At 35.6% G+C, this 15573-nt stretch overlaps 2 protein-coding genes across 4 annotated transcripts in view; one reads left to right on the top strand and one right to left on the bottom strand.

Moving 5' to 3' along the window:
• The window catches only part of RAB37 (RAB37, member RAS oncogene family), an 82489-nt gene that overhangs the window by 44996 nt on the left and 21920 nt on the right, over positions 1-15573 (bottom strand). The window lies entirely within an intron of this gene.
• On the top strand, positions 1273-15243 carry CD300LF (CD300 molecule like family member f). Of its 3 annotated transcripts, XM_074260685.1 has the most exons (9): positions 1273-1407; positions 4751-5089; positions 6319-6352; positions 7437-7474; positions 7979-8075; positions 9122-9234; positions 11723-11745; positions 12233-12382; positions 14136-15243. In XM_074260685.1, exons 1-9 carry the CDS (start codon positions 1290-1292, stop codon positions 14286-14288), a joined length of 1065 nt encoding a protein of 354 aa, XP_074116786.1. In that variant the 5' UTR covers positions 1273-1289; the 3' UTR covers positions 14289-15243. The 3 variants fall into 3 exon arrangements, with proteins under 3 accessions (XP_074116786.1, XP_074116787.1, XP_074116788.1); XM_074260686.1 differs by lacking the exons at positions 6319-6352; positions 7437-7474; XM_074260687.1 differs by lacking the exons at positions 7437-7474; positions 7979-8075.

The raw sequence follows: 15573 nt of genomic DNA, 5'->3' as shown, positions 1-15573 counted from the left end.
AGGAATGGTAACTATGAAATAGATTTGGGAGAGCAATAGGGTTATCAGGAAAGGAGTTTGGGAGAATCAATTAAAAGAATATGCCATGAGGTGAAAGTATTCCATTGACTGGCAGGCTAAATCTATAAAGGGATTTAGCAACCTAAAAGAGTTAGCTCTAAGAAGGAGAAAAGACCACATGAGATATGATGGGGGGAATGGGAGGAAAGACATCATGAAGCATGGGAAAGTGTTGAGGAAAAAGATACCACAAAACAGAACCCGTGGTGTGCTTACACAAGGGGATTCAGCAAGTTGGCATGGGCCATGGACAGATTTATAGGGAAAACTTAACTTTAAAAGTCTGACATAATTTGGATTTCTGATCAGACACAGCAAGGTGGAGCTACCATGATATCCACAGATTATAAGACTCCATCAGTGCCCTTCCCTGTTGCTTCAGGAAATAATTTTATCAATACTTTAGGTTTTCTCTGACAATTCCACTGACTCAAAACCTCATCATCTTGATTCTAATATAATAATTAGTTATACAAGAGAAAATTTTAAAATAAAAGAGAGAAATAATGATTTCTCCACTAATATTTTATTGCAAGAGTTAAAACTTCTCTCAGAAAAGTTCTCTTAGATATTTTTCGTTCCTTTAATTTAGTATTTTATTTCCTATCAAATACATGTAAAAACAAATTTCAACATTTGTTTTTAAAATTGAGTTCCAAAAGAAAATACCATTGAGAAAAAAGAAAAAAATAATCAAGCACACGCGCGCACACACACACACAAGTAAAAAAAAATTGAGTTCCAGATTATCTCCTTTCTTCCCCACCCCCCTCACTGTGAGGGCAAGCAATTTGATATAGGTTATGTATGTGTAATCCTGCAAAACATATTTCCATATTAGACCCTTTTTTCTATGTCCCTCTTATAATCTCTTTCCTACTTTCACAGTTTAAAATATACTCCATAAAGGTCCTATGCCCTATTAAAGGTAGAAAATGGTTTCTATTGTCTCTGGGATAATATTATAGAAATTGCCTAGAGCCAAAAAAGACTTTAAAGATTATCTAGTACCAATGTACAGCCCAATTTAACAGATGAGGAAACTGAGATCCAATGAATTAATTTGAGAGGGGTTGACTATTTCTAATATTAGAAAACACACTTGGTACAAGTTCTCACCATTCCCTTGTTGACTCACTATTATGGTTAATAGAATACATTTCACCCCTCTCTCCTTCTTCCTCTTTTATTTTTGTTTCTAAATATGAAAGAAAAAAATAAGGAAGTAGATGAGAAGCAAAAGAGTTGAAAAGCAGAGAATTCTAGTGTACTGTCTTGGAATGATTGGGACACTACAGTATGAAAAGAGAATGTATCTGCTGTCAGCCCTTCTCCTTTGGATCCCAGGTGAGTGGCAACTGATTCTTCAAGCATAGGAAACGATCTGGCAAGATTAGTTGCTGGCACAGTAGTGATAGAGACCATGGCGCTGGAAGAAAATACTGAAAGGAAATTGTGTAGCTAGTGTGTGTGTGTGTGTGTGTGTGTGTGTGTGTGTGTGTGTGTGTGTAAAAGAGAGCTTGTATATAGCTATGTGTATATTATATATGTGAGTGTATATAAATATGTATAGCAGAACTTTTTCTATGTTTGTATGTATGTATGTAATAAGTATATGTATGAGAGTATATAAATAGTATATACATATGTACATATATAAATAAGTAGACTATCCTGATGTTCTCTTTTAGAATTCCTTTTGAATGACTTTAGGATTACTTCTCCAAGAAAATCCTTGTATTACCACTTCAATTAATCAATTTGATTAAAATTGATTAAATTCTTCAAATATTTATTATCTACTATATGCTTATTATAATCGCCATTGAAAAGTGTACATTTACTGAAAATCAAATGAGCTCCCCATAGAACAATTGTGCTTAGCCAGCAGCTGACTACTGAAAAGGAAACCAAGAGTTGTATATTGCCATACAGATATCAAGCACTAAATAAAATGTATTCTCCATTGAGCCAGTGAATATATTTCTTTTGATTAGTTTCAACAGTCCATTAAAGTAAGAAAAAATTTTGGGGAAGAAGGGAATGTGGGTTTGGGATTTGAAAGAAGGAAAGATAGAATTTGCCAGGCAGGGACTGCAGGTGATTCTGGACAAACAGCCAGGGGAAGGCAACAAGCATGGGACACAAGTTCTGGAATCAGAGGTCTTGGGTTCAAATATTACCTCTGATGTTTATTTATGACTTTGGCTATGTCATTTATTCTCTCTGGGCTCATTTGTAAAGGAAAACTGTTGGATTAGATGCCTTCTGAAACCTCTTTCTGTTCTACAATCCCAAGATAAGTGTGTAAGAAACTTGGCAAAAATAGATTGGTTAAAAAGGAGGTCATCTGCGGTAGAGAAAGAGGAAGAGAGAATCATAGTTAGGAACAGAGAGGATTGCAGAAATTGATGAGGGTAAAATTGTTATTCCCACTATTGTGCTATAAGAATGGATGAAGGGTAGCCTCAGGGGGAAAAAAAATCCCTATCTGTGAAGACTTGTATAAATTGATGCACAATAAAATTAATAGGACCAGGAGAATGATTTATAATATAATATATTGTATGCAATATAATATATTATATATCTTTTTAAAAAAATCAACTTTGAAAGACTTAGTGACTGATTATCAAAATAACTGACAACAATTTCACAGAACTCATCATGAAATATGTTATCTGCTTCCAAATAGAGAGCTGATATATTCAGAATACTAACTGAAGCATATTTCTTTTCCTTCCTTCCTTCCTTCTTTTCTTTTTTTTCTGAGTGGGTGGGAACATAGCTAATGCAAGAATTTGTTTTGCATAAGTATACTTATTTGTGATAGATTTTTTTCTTGCTTTCTCAGTGGGGAGAGTGGGAGAAGAAAATTTAGAACTGAAAAATTAAAAAATATATAATTAAAAATATTATTCCTAAAGTAATGGAGACTCAATAGAAAGGAAATAATGCAATTATAACAAATCCAGAAAGGAAATTTTTAAATGATATTATTAATTAAGTACATTTATTTAAAGAATATTATTTAAATATTTATCTTATAGAGGTGTTTTGCTAAAAACCAGAGTTCAAATTCCACCTCTATCACTTAATGGGTCTGTGATTATCCAAAAATAATTTTTTCTTTTGAGCTTCAGTGTCCTCATTTGTAAAATGGGTTGATAATAGATCCTACCTTATTGGGTTATGTTTTTATTTTATTGGACTGAATCTATGAGACAGTATGGTAGATTAAATAGAAAGACAACCTTACATTCAGGAAAAGATTAAATTTTGACTCCATATGCTAAGCTTATAAAAAGTCTAGTATTGTTTTCTTACTTGATCCCAAGAATTCCAAGTTCCCAGATTGACTTTTATTGAAGAAACATAATTTCTTTTTAGTATAAGAAATGTATTCTTCATTCTTGCTTTATTTGTAAGCTCTAAATAAAATGTCTCTCCCAGTTTAGTACTTTTTTGGAAAGCAACCAGGGTTAAGTGGCTTGCCCAAGGTCACACATAGCTAAATGTTTGAGACCTTATTTGAACTGAGGTCCTCTTGACTCCAGGACTGGTGCTCTAACCCTGGCTCCATAGCTGCCCTTAGCTTAGCATTTCCATAGGCCATCAGGGTTTATAATAGGTAAATGAGTCCTAAATTAAAAGCTACACATCCTCCTCTTAAGTTTCTTCCATAAACTATGTTATATATACAAATATTTATTAAATGCACACTGCAAGAAGAGCACTGGCATATGAGAAGGGGTAGAGTTGAAAAGAGAGGGGAAAGTGTGTGGAATATATCTCATGACCTTTTAGATGAATGCAATCTCCTTTGGGGATAGTGTTAAACCTGAATGAATCAGGAGTCATTTCCAAAGCAGCAAGGTAGCATACAAGGCATAAGCCCAACCCTTTGGGCTTAAGAGTTGATTTTCTTATTCGGTGAGATGAACTCAAGGACCCTTGAGTTCTTCATGGTCAGCAAGCATTTTAAAGCTTCTTCTATGTGCCGCCACTGTGCTAAGTGATTGTGATGCCAAAAAAAAGGTAAAAGCTAAGTCCCTGACCTCAAGGAGCTCATATTTTAATGGGATGAGACAGCATGCAAACAATTATAGTCAAATAAGACATACATAGAATAAGTTGAAGGCTATCTTAATGGGAAAGCAATAGATTAAAAATCAGGACATTCCAGAGCCATCTCAGAGATTCTCTTGGGAAACATATACTGTTTGACTGGGCCACTTAAAGATACCATAATAATAATAACAACAGCTATGTAGTGCTTTACACATGTAATTCATTTGAGCCTCAGAACAACCCTGTGAGATATATGAAATTGTACTATTATAATTATACAGATTGAGGAAACGGAGACATAGAGAGATGAATTGCTCAGGGTCAAATAGCTATAGAGTATCTGAGATGGGATTTGAACTCGGGTTCTCCTCATCTGAGACTTTTTCCACTGATCCATTTAGCTACCTCTGCTAATAAATCATTATCTCCTTCTAATTTATGTTTCTAAATATTAACTTTCTTGCACACTGAGGCCATTCTAATGTCTATGCTTCTTTGCCAATCTACTTTAGTTTGAATTAAGAGAGCTCAAGGCCCCTGTAGGAAAACTGTACTTCAGGGCTGCTCTCAGTTCAATGGTTTTAGTCCTGAAATGAGATTTTGAGTTTATATTTTTCAGGTTGTTTCTCCAGCATAAGAATCATATGGGGCCCTGAACAAATGACATTTGAAGAAAATTATTCAGGGATTATAAAATGTCACTATGCCTCAGGATGGGAGAACTACGTGAAGTGGTGGTGTCGAGGAGCTGCCTGGTATTCTTGTAACATTCTTGTTAAAACCACAGAATCAATGAGAGTGAGTGATCGTGTGTCCATCCAGGACAATGTCACAGCACTCACGTTCACAGTGAAAATAGAAAACATCAGAAAAAATGATGAAGGCACCTATTGGTGTGGGATTGAGAGGACAGCAGCAACTGATCATGGATTCCAGATCAAAGTAATGGTTGACTCAGGTAGGAGACTCCTATAGTATGTGGGTGAGATGTTGGGGCCCTGGGAAGGAGAAAGAACAACTCTCCCCTCCTCTGTGCCATAAAACTGCTGGATGTGTACAAATCCCAGTGTTCCTTCCCTCAGTTGCAGGCTGTAGGGTCAGTTTTAGGGGGATTCAGAGAAGATGGGTTCATATCTGTGTTTATAAATGTATCCTTTGGTGCCCTGGACCTCTTACTGTGTCTTCATAGCTCTTAGAAGGCTTGGATAAAGCTAATATTCTCACCAAGAAATAGTCCCTGGGACTCAGTTCCTGAGCCTATGTTACAACCCCTCTCTAGAACAATGAAGGCTATTGGGGGGGTTATGTGTTTGGGGGAATCATGCCAAAAGCATGTTATATCTGGAGAGATGAAGAGGAATAAAAGCTCCAGAATTGAAGCAAGAGATTAAAAAAAGCTAGAGATGATAGAGACGCTGTCCCATATCTCTAAGAGTTCATGTTCCATTAGTCTGTATCCTCCTTTCCCTCCCCTCTCCCAATCCCAGAATGTGAAAGACTTAGATACCAGCATATTGTAGTTTACAAGGTGTGGCAGGTTGAATTGATTGAGCTTACTTTGTGGTGTAATTTGAGGATCTCTAATTTAAAACTATCTCCTTCTCCACAATGGTGATTAATTTTTGTATTTTTGTATTTTGGGTTTTTTGTTCCCAGCCCTTTTGTAAGATCCTGACATTTATGTCAAAGGTATGTAGGCTTGATAGAGGGGACCATTTGTAGGTTACCCCTCAACATTCTCACCCTCATCCTCAGCTCTAAAACAGTCCAGGAAGTTATGTTGGGCTATTATCAATTAATAAAATTGCAGCCTCTTTCTCATAAACTTTGAATAAACTAGAGAAACCTTTTCCAATAACTGTTCATCTCTGTATGTTAAATCCCTTAATCTCTTATATTAAATAAATATTAAATTAATGAATATATAATTTATTAACAAGATCAATAACAAAACAAAGGCATAGATAAATTATTTATAACATTTTGACTTTGAGAAAGGTCACAACCAGAGTAAATTCAAATATTCACCATGATGTTAGATGCTTTCACTTCTGGAGACAAAATTCTACTATTTAGTTAACTTAAGATACTGATTAAAATTTCTCAAGAATTCTCTCCATATTCCTTCTCAAGAAAAAAGTCTTGAAAAAAGTGTATTTTGATCCTTTTTCTTGCTTCTCTCTTCAGCCATCACAGAGAGCAGCCTCTCCAGAATTACAGGGTAAGCTCAAAGTTCCTTACAGAATCTTCATAGAATTTTTGTTTCTTCATATAATTACTCAAGACAGTTCAAAAAGGAAATTCCTCCTAATCTTTTCTCTCTGTCTTCTCCATAGATTCCTCACAGATCCAAGTTATATATTTTAATTTTATTAGGGACAGGCATCTCATAGAGCATTACAGTTATAACTTTAAACTGTCATTTAAAATTTTCATTTTCCTCCCTTCCTATGTTCCATTTGGCTTTAATGACAGAGTATTTTAATCTCTGTGTACTGGTTTAGCAAAACAGCTTACATACATATATATACATATAAACAGCTTATATATGTGTATATACATACATACATATGTATATATATATATATATATATTTCAAAGATTTCATTAAATTCTTTTCACGAGGAATGTTTGAAAGTTCTACATTTATTAAAGATTTGTTTCCCATTCCCCTTCCCTGAACCTCCAATTATATTTAGTTTAGCAGAGTAAGTTGTTCTTGGTTATAAGCTTTTATCTTTTGCCTTTTGAAATATTGTAAGATTTTCTCTTCTTTAAAATAGTTGGTGCTAAGTCTTCTCTTGTTCCCAACTGTAGCTAACTGGTTTTTGGATTCTTTCTTTCTGCCTCTTTATGGTATTTTTTCCTTGATTTAAAAGCTCTAGATTTTAGTTATGATATTCCTGGGTATTTCAGCTTGGATTTTCATTATAGGAAGTGGTCAATGGATTATTTTAATATTCAATTTGTTTTCTATAATAAAACTGAGCAGTAAGTCTTTTTTTAAATGATTTTTCAAACTATGCTGCCCTAATTTCCCCCCCAGAAGTTTGATGATTCATAAATGATCTCTTCTTGACTTGTTTTTTAAGTTTTAAAATAAGGAAATATAGTTTCTTCCCTTATCTTTTGACTTTGTTATGATATTTCTTATAGAGTTATATTTTTTCCATTCAGTTTTTCAGAGAAACTACTACTTGAGTAAGATTTTCCACTTTTGTTCAAATTATTCATTCTCCTTTTAATATTTTCTTTTTGAAGTTTAATTTCATTTATAATTTCTTTAAAAAAATCTCTTGCTTCAGTTCTGGACTGGATAGAAGTGCTTCTATTCCTTTCCCCAGTAAGTACCACTACAATAATTGGTCTTTTGGGGGAAATTTTCAATCATTTGTGGGGGAGGAATTGCAAAAGAGCTTAGTTTATATCTAATCTTTCACAGTGACGTCTTAATCAAAATGTTTAGATAATTTATATAAACCAGAAAGCTATTCAAGTGAGTTGTTTTATTTTTGTTTTGAGAGAATGGAATACACAGAATGAGGACCCCAGGCACCAATGACAAACTTCCTACCCTTTTGCCTAGGGTTATCCCTGATCCTGACAATGTGAGTTTCAGTTTCTCCACACTACCTAGTGCACAGAAATCTTTGGCTACATAAGAACATTGGGTGAATGTTATTAATAAAGCTTACTCCATTGATTTATGGAGTGGTTTAAATAGGAAGAGAGTCCCATCCCCAGATTCTTTGAGAGCTCAGAGGTATTGTGTTGACTATAAGGGAGTGGTGGAAAGGAATATTTGTCAGACAGTGGCAATTGATCTGGCTTGTATATTTATCAATAGTCTCAAGGAGAACCACCACTACCAGAAACACAACTACAAATGTGACAATAAGCACAGGAAACATCACAGGAACAAAAAACAGCTATTCTTATGAAAGGTAAGGGAAACTGATAAAATTCAACCCCCTAATATAGTACTAATAGATACCCAGATCAAGTCCTTGACAAATGCATATCCACCATAAAATAATCTTCCCCATGAAAGATTGAGGAATCATTGACTCCTTTGACAATTTGCTGTTACTTGCTCTGGGGTAGGAGACTGGATATTCTTTGTATCCCTTCTTTGTGCATGGCCATGGAAGCAGTAAATGCATTTTTGTTTTGTTAGAGATGCTTTGTCAGGGCTTCTCCTTCTTTCTACCAACTCCTGGTTGGTTGGTAGCAAATCCTGATTTCCACGATATTATTATTATTATTATTGCTGAGGCAATTGGAGTTAAGTGACTTGCCCAGGGTCACATAGCTGGCGAGTGTTAAGTGTGTGAGATTTGAACTCAAGACTTCCTGACTTCAGAGCTAGTGCTCCATCCACTGCACCATCTAGCTGCCTCCACACATTATTTATTACCATTATGAGGCTCTATCTTTATGTTAGTTCTTCTAAATGTAAGCTTCACTGATGCCTGGTAACCCTATTTTTCATTAAATTCAGAAAACTAGAATTGTTTGTAGAAACTTAGATTTAATAAAGAGTCAGCAATTATTGTCATTGGGCATCTCCCTAGTTTCAAACATCACCATTCCACCCAAGTACATGATCTGGTGAAGTACAATTGAAAGATTGGATCTGGAGTCAGAAGATGTGAGATTGAATCTATCTCTGCTTTTTACTACTTGTATGATTCTGGGCTAATCATTCCACTCTTCCTGGACCATAGTTTCCTACTTGATAAAAGAAGGTTTAGGAGCAGCTAGGTGGTATAATGGATAGAACAATAGCCCTGAAATCAGGAGGACCTGATGACCCTGGGCAAGTCACTTAACCCAAATTGACTCAGAAAAAAAAAAAGAACAAGAAGGTTGAATAAGGTGATATCTAAGTTTTTTCCATCTCTAAATCTAAGATTCTATAGTTCATGTCTATTATTATGTACTTACAGAGGTAAGCATTCCTTTAATTGGACTTTTCTTTTCTTTCTAGACTTAAAGTCACAGATCTCCTTGTCCTACTGCCCATCATCTTTGGCATTTTATTGGTAATATTGGTGGGAGCCTCAATTCTGGCTTGGAGAATGCTCCTGAGACAGAGGAAAGGTTAGGAGACAGTCCTGAGTATTTGGATAGGGGGAGAAGATGAGAAAAGTGATTCTCTTCTGGGATCTCTATACATTTTTATAAGGTTGAGAGAACCTATGAGTGGGGAAAGTCTCTAAAGTTGAAATGCATGAAGAATTTATTGCTATGAGAGGAGTATATGTTGGAAAATGTGGCATAAAAAAGATAGCAATAAAGCTGTTTCTGAAGTTGAAATGCAGATTCTAAGTTGAATGCAAAAACTAGAAGAGTTAATTGTATGTGAGTCTTGAAGTAGATAATAAAGGGAAGTCGTAATATGCTATTCAAAACTATAATTTAGATATGGTCATTGATTCTAGCCCAATGGAAATATGCAGTGTAAATTTGAATGATGTAAAACTCAGGGATTCACTACTGGTACTAATCCAGATCTGATCCAGGTGACCTTTTCTCTCTCTCCATTCACCACATCACCAGATGATTATTTCCCTGAGTTACTATCCAAGGAATTGATTTCTGCACCTTGGCAGGAAACCAGGGTCAGATGTCGGGGGCCCTGGTTATATAGTTTCTATTCTTTTTTTCCCCCTGGTGTATTTTCCATTTGGGCTCTGAGCAATAAAGAAATTGTCTTAGGTGCATTTACCATACAATCTAGTAGATTTTATAAGAAAACTCAGGAAAATAGAGTAGAGTGAGGTGTAAGATTTAACCACAAATTACTATGTGTGGGGGTATATCTCTGTGTTCATATATGATTATGTTTATATATATACATATATATATACATATATATATAAACATATAATTATAATATATAATTAATATGTAGATATATAACATATGACATGCATATATATGTATACATAATGTGCATTATGTAAATAAAACTTACCACTCACTCTTTTATTTTACCCTTTTCTAAGCAGTCTTGCTCAATTTCTGTGAGCAGGAGCTCTATAATTTATAACTTCTGTTTGGGAATGATATACATTTTCTATCCTGCATCCAGAGTGGGAGGACTGATCATCATTGAAGGATCTTTCTTATTTTTCCCTGATTGGAAAATGTCCCTTATCTCACAATACTGTACTCTTCTTTCATAAGGAGTCAGTTTTCTATTTCAGATTAGCGGAAATTGCATAATTTTCCTGTCTAGTTCCACTTCCACATTTTCATATTTCACAAATTGCTCTGGTTGATTCTCAGAATCTGCCTGTGATAATTGGTTAAGTCTTTCCCCTGTTATGTCTGTATCTTATTGTTCAATGGTAGTGTTGATAGAAGAGAGATGGGAGGATATCTCCCTACCTTTAGATGGAAAGAGGCCCAGGGGATTTAAGCACTTAGTTATACAGAGAGAAATCGGGGTCTTAAAACCAGAACCCAGATTATCTAGTTTTGCAAATTCATCCAATGATGTTTTAGGAAGTCATGAAAAAAGAAAAATATTTCTTAAAGAAAATTATAATATTATTTGGGATTGGAAAAATCTCACTTAAAAAACAAACAAACAAATCCAAAAACCTTTTGTAATCTTGGGGGAGGTGAGAGGCTGATGGGTGAGACAAAGAAAAGAAAGGATCAGGTGAGTAGAAAGGGGATGTAGGAAGAATGAGGAGTAGATTGTGTTAAGCTTATACATTTTGAGATGTAAGACTCTCTGGTAATAAAAGTTTTGTAGATGGGTAAAAATTATTCATTTTGAAATACTGGTGTAGATGAATTCTTCTTAGACTTTGAACCACATTAGTTTTAACTCCAGCTCTTCCGGTTACTAGCTGAACAATCTTGGACACATCAAATAAATAACCTCTTTGAATTTCAGTTTCATTATTTATGTTAATAGTATTACACTTCTGGAGCAATTAGATAAAGCCCTGAACTCATGAAGATCTGAGTTTAAATCTGGCCTGAGACAGTTATGTTACAACTGATATTACTTTTCTCTTAGAAGACGTAGTATCCAGTGGTGCACTGGTAAATATTTAATAACTGACTCTCCAGAAGAAAAAATAGCACAGCATTCTGTTTAGATTTATCTGCATTAATAACATTTTCTCTATTACTTTCTTGAGGACCTATTGAGATTATCAATAAAACATTAAATCAAGCCCTGATTGATAGGTGGGTTTTTTTTTGCTGATTTCTGAAGTGTAAATTTAAAATGAAAATTTTATATTCTGCTCTTTGAGCAGGCCATTTCAAGTTGGTTTCAGTACATCCTTGACATTATCTTTCCCATCAATCTGAAATATCTTTCCTAATTTCTAGGGTTGTCTGGACAAAGAGGACTATAGGATTTAAAAGTGAAGGAAGAGAAAAGGCGGTCCTTAGAGATCAATTAGCTTAACACTCTCATATGGATGAGAAACTAGGCAAAACGCTTTGCAATCATAAATTGCTATATAAACAGAAATTCTCTAGTCTCTCTTGCCCTTTCCTGTGAATGATGAGGAACCATTTATCTAGACTTCTAACTCTTGGTTGTTTTTATCCCTTTTAGGAGCTGAAAAACTTGCTGAGCAGGTAAGAAAGGCTTCATTGTCATGGAGGTGGGAGAAAAAGCCTCTCCATCCCAAAAGCTTTCATGGAGATTGAATTCAGCAGAGAATATTGGGTATGCTCTGTATAAGCTGTATAATGTCAGGAAGGGCATTCCAACTGTACTGCAGAGAGCACAACTCTGTTGGGATAGGCACATTGTCTGAATGACAAATGTATATTAGCCAAAAAGATTATTTTGTGGAGAATTCACACATGGCAAGCGCTCACAAGATCATCAGAAAAGAAAATATTTGCCCTATCTTATGAGGAGGAAATTGAAGATTTTCAAAACTCACAGTTGTATTTGGAGAAGATAACTTTGTCAAGGAAGACCAGGCGAATCAGTAGGAATTATGGGAGGGGTACCTAGGCAGTCTCTGAATTCAAAATGGGGATGGGGCAGAATCTGATGGTGATACAGTGGGGGTTCAGGTGGGTTATCTATTTAAAACATCCAAACTTTCAACAGGGATCCCAGCCAACACAGGAAGATATTTGTTATGCACAACTGGACTTGGATGGAAAGACATCCCCTCTAAATTCTCGAAAGAGAAAGGCTTCTCTCCAAGCCTCCCCCAGAGTCAAAAGCATTCACAAGGAAGTGGAATATGTCACTATGGTAGGTGCTAAAGAAGATCTGTTGTGTTTTAAATTCAAATCCTGATGCTAAAGGGTACAGAGCACTTATTTCAGAGAAGGTCAGATGTAGATTACCCTATACATGATCTAGTTCAAGTCTCTTATTTTTACAAGTGTAGAGACTAAGTCGTTAGGAGATGAAATGACTTCTAGGAATCATACAATCTGAGTCAAAAGAGTTTTTAAAAGTTCAACCCACCTATTCTTACCTATATTGTTGTTCAGTCATTTCAGTGTGTTTGACTCTTTGTGATTCCATTTGGGATTTTCTAGGTTTTCTAGGAGTGATTTGCCATTTCCTTTTCTAGCTCTTTTTTTTCTTTTTTTTTTTTTAACAAATGAGGAAACTGAGGCAAATAAGATGAAATGACTTGGCTAGGGTCACACAACAAAAAAAAAATGAGTCTTTCTGACTCCAGGTATCTATATATGCACCACCAAGCTTTTCTATTCTAACTTATGTTTAGGAACAAGTCCAACTCATGTCCTCTACAAAATCCCCATGTGGTCATCTAGCCTTTGCTTGGCAAACCCTACCAAAGGTGAACTCAGTTACCTCCTGAGATAACCCATCCCAATTTTCTTAATGATTCCCCCCCCCCCCCATTAAACCTAAATATGCCTCTCTGCAACTTTTATTCATTGCTCCTAGGACCATATTCTGGGATCAAGCAGAAGAAGTTGAATATCTCTTTCAGATATTTGAAGATCACTCTATTGTTCCTCACCTCCCAAATCTTTCTCTACCCCAGATTAAAAATTCCCATTTCTTTCAACTTATTTTCACATGGCATGATTCTAAGACCCTTCAATGCCCTGGTAATTGCTCCTCTCTGGATGCTCTGCCAGCTTTTCAATGTCCTTCCTAAAATGTATTCTCTAGAACTGAACACAATACTCCAGGTAGGGTATGACCAGGGAAGAACTTAATGGGAAGATCTTCTCAATACTGTACTTCAATGCAGCTAAATATAATTTTAGCTTTTTAGTTTTCCAAATCACACTATTTTCTCATAGTATAGATATATAAATCCTTATATCCTCCCTGATATTTTTTCATTAAAAGATATTTAATTTTTTCTATTAAATAGTATATTTTCCAATTAAATGTAAAGATAATTTTTGACATTTGTTTTTTGATAAAAAATTTTGAGCTTCAAATTTTTTCCCTCCCTTCCCTCTCCTTAAGATGGTAAACAATTTGATATAGCATATAAAACATCTCCCTCATTTTTATTTTTAAAAAATTTTTAATGGTACTTTATTTTTCCAATTACATTCTTTATTTTTACTTTACTCTTTTGTGAGGCAATTAGGGTCAAATGATTTGCCCAGGGTCATACAGTTAATATTAGGAAAATAAGGCCAGATTTGAACTGAGGTTCTCCTGATTTCAGTTCAGTGCTCTTTAATACACTGTACCATCTAACTGCCCCTCTTTAATTCCTTTTAAATTTGAAGTCAAGTTACTCTCTTTTTTTCCTCACCTCTCTTTACTCTTCCTACTTCTTCTTCCTGCCCTGAGTCATTGGCCCTGGAAGTCAGTGAGAGTAAATTGAAGAGTCCTGAATGCCCACAAATATCTATGTTATCATAACGCAAGGAGGAGTTATTGGACTTTTCCTCTGTTTCTTTAGACTCTTTACTTAACCATGACCCAGACCTAACAATTCCCTCCCATTCCATTCCTTTCCTGTCAAGCCTCTCTCTGACTGTTTTGATTTGTTTTGCAGGGTCCTATCAAAAGAGAGGATATAACCTACGCTACCCCATTTCTGAATACCCATGACCAGAACTTAATATACAGCAACATGCAATCTCTGATCTCCCACTCTGACCCAGAAAATCCTGAGAATACTGAATACAGCTTGTCAGAGAAGACTTAGTTTCTCCTCTAGTATCTTCTTCTCAGACCTTAGCTCTGACTTAACTTTTTTCCAGATTCCTCCTTCTTCATCTCTTCCTCCTCCTCTCTTTCACCTCTCCCCCCCCCCCCCCCCAGGATATGTACTGTGGCCTCTGGCTAAAGAACATGCTTCTTCTCTTCTCTGGGCAAAAGCAATTAGAAATTGAGGGGATGCCCATCGATTGGAAAATGGTTCAATAAACTGTGGTGTGTGTTTATGATGGAATATTATTGTTCCATAAGAAATGATGACCAGGATAGTCTCAGGAAAAACAATCAACCAACCAAATTTGGAAAGTCCTCCATGAACTCAAGCAAAGTGAAATGTACTGTATACAAAGTAATAGCAATGTTCTGGAGTAATCAGCTATAAATGACTTTGCTATTCTCAGTAGTACAATCATCCACGACTGCTCTAAAGTACTTAGGATGAAAAATCCTACCCATTCCCAGAGAAGGAACTGATTGTATCTGAATACAGATTGAAGCTAATTTGAACTTTTCTCATTCTGTCTTTCTCCCCTCCCCTCCCCTTCCCTCCCTTTCTCTCCCCTTCCCTCCCCTCTCCTCTCCTCTCCTTTCCTCTCCTCTCTTCTTCCTCTCTCTGTCCCTCTCCCTATCCCTGTTCCTGTTCCTCTCTGCCCCACCTCTCCTTTCGCTCCTCCCACTCCCACCTCTTCTTAATTTTTCTTGAGGGTTTTTATTTTCATTAGTATAGAAGATCTTTTTTGTTGTTCACAACTTAACTTCTGTAGAAAAGTTTTACATAACTTCACAAATGGTTTTTCAATTATGGGTGGGGATAAAGGAGACTATCTAAAACTCAAAAATGTTAAAAACAAATGTAAAAAAATTACTTTTGAATGTAAATGGGGGAAAATATTAAATAAATAAAAAATTAAAAGTAAAGATTATGCTTAATCAGGGGATTCTAATTGATCTCATGTACCCTTTGGTGTTGGGGATTGTCATTGCCCACTTGATAAGCTTAAAAGAAAAACAAAACAAAACAAAACAATTTCCATTCATTCCCTCTCTCCTTCTTTTTAGAATAGAAAGAAGTCAAAGGGGCAAGACTTATTAATTTTATGGGGTTAAATGACACAATTAGTAAGTGTCTGAGATTGAATTTGAGCTCAGGTCCTCCTGATTCCAGGGCTGGTATTCTATTCCCTGAGCCACCTATCTGCCTCTAAGACTTTGGTTTTAAAGTTTCAGTTTAAAGAGGAGAAAAGAAAACCCTTACCTCCTGAATGGTGGTGGAA

The sequence above is a fragment of the Sminthopsis crassicaudata genome, chromosome 4 (genome assembly GCF_048593235.1).
Source record: "Sminthopsis crassicaudata isolate SCR6 chromosome 4, ASM4859323v1, whole genome shotgun sequence".
NCBI lineage: Eukaryota > Metazoa > Chordata > Mammalia > Dasyuromorphia > Dasyuridae > Sminthopsis > Sminthopsis crassicaudata.
This window is presented reverse-complemented; position numbering and strand designations above follow the sequence as displayed.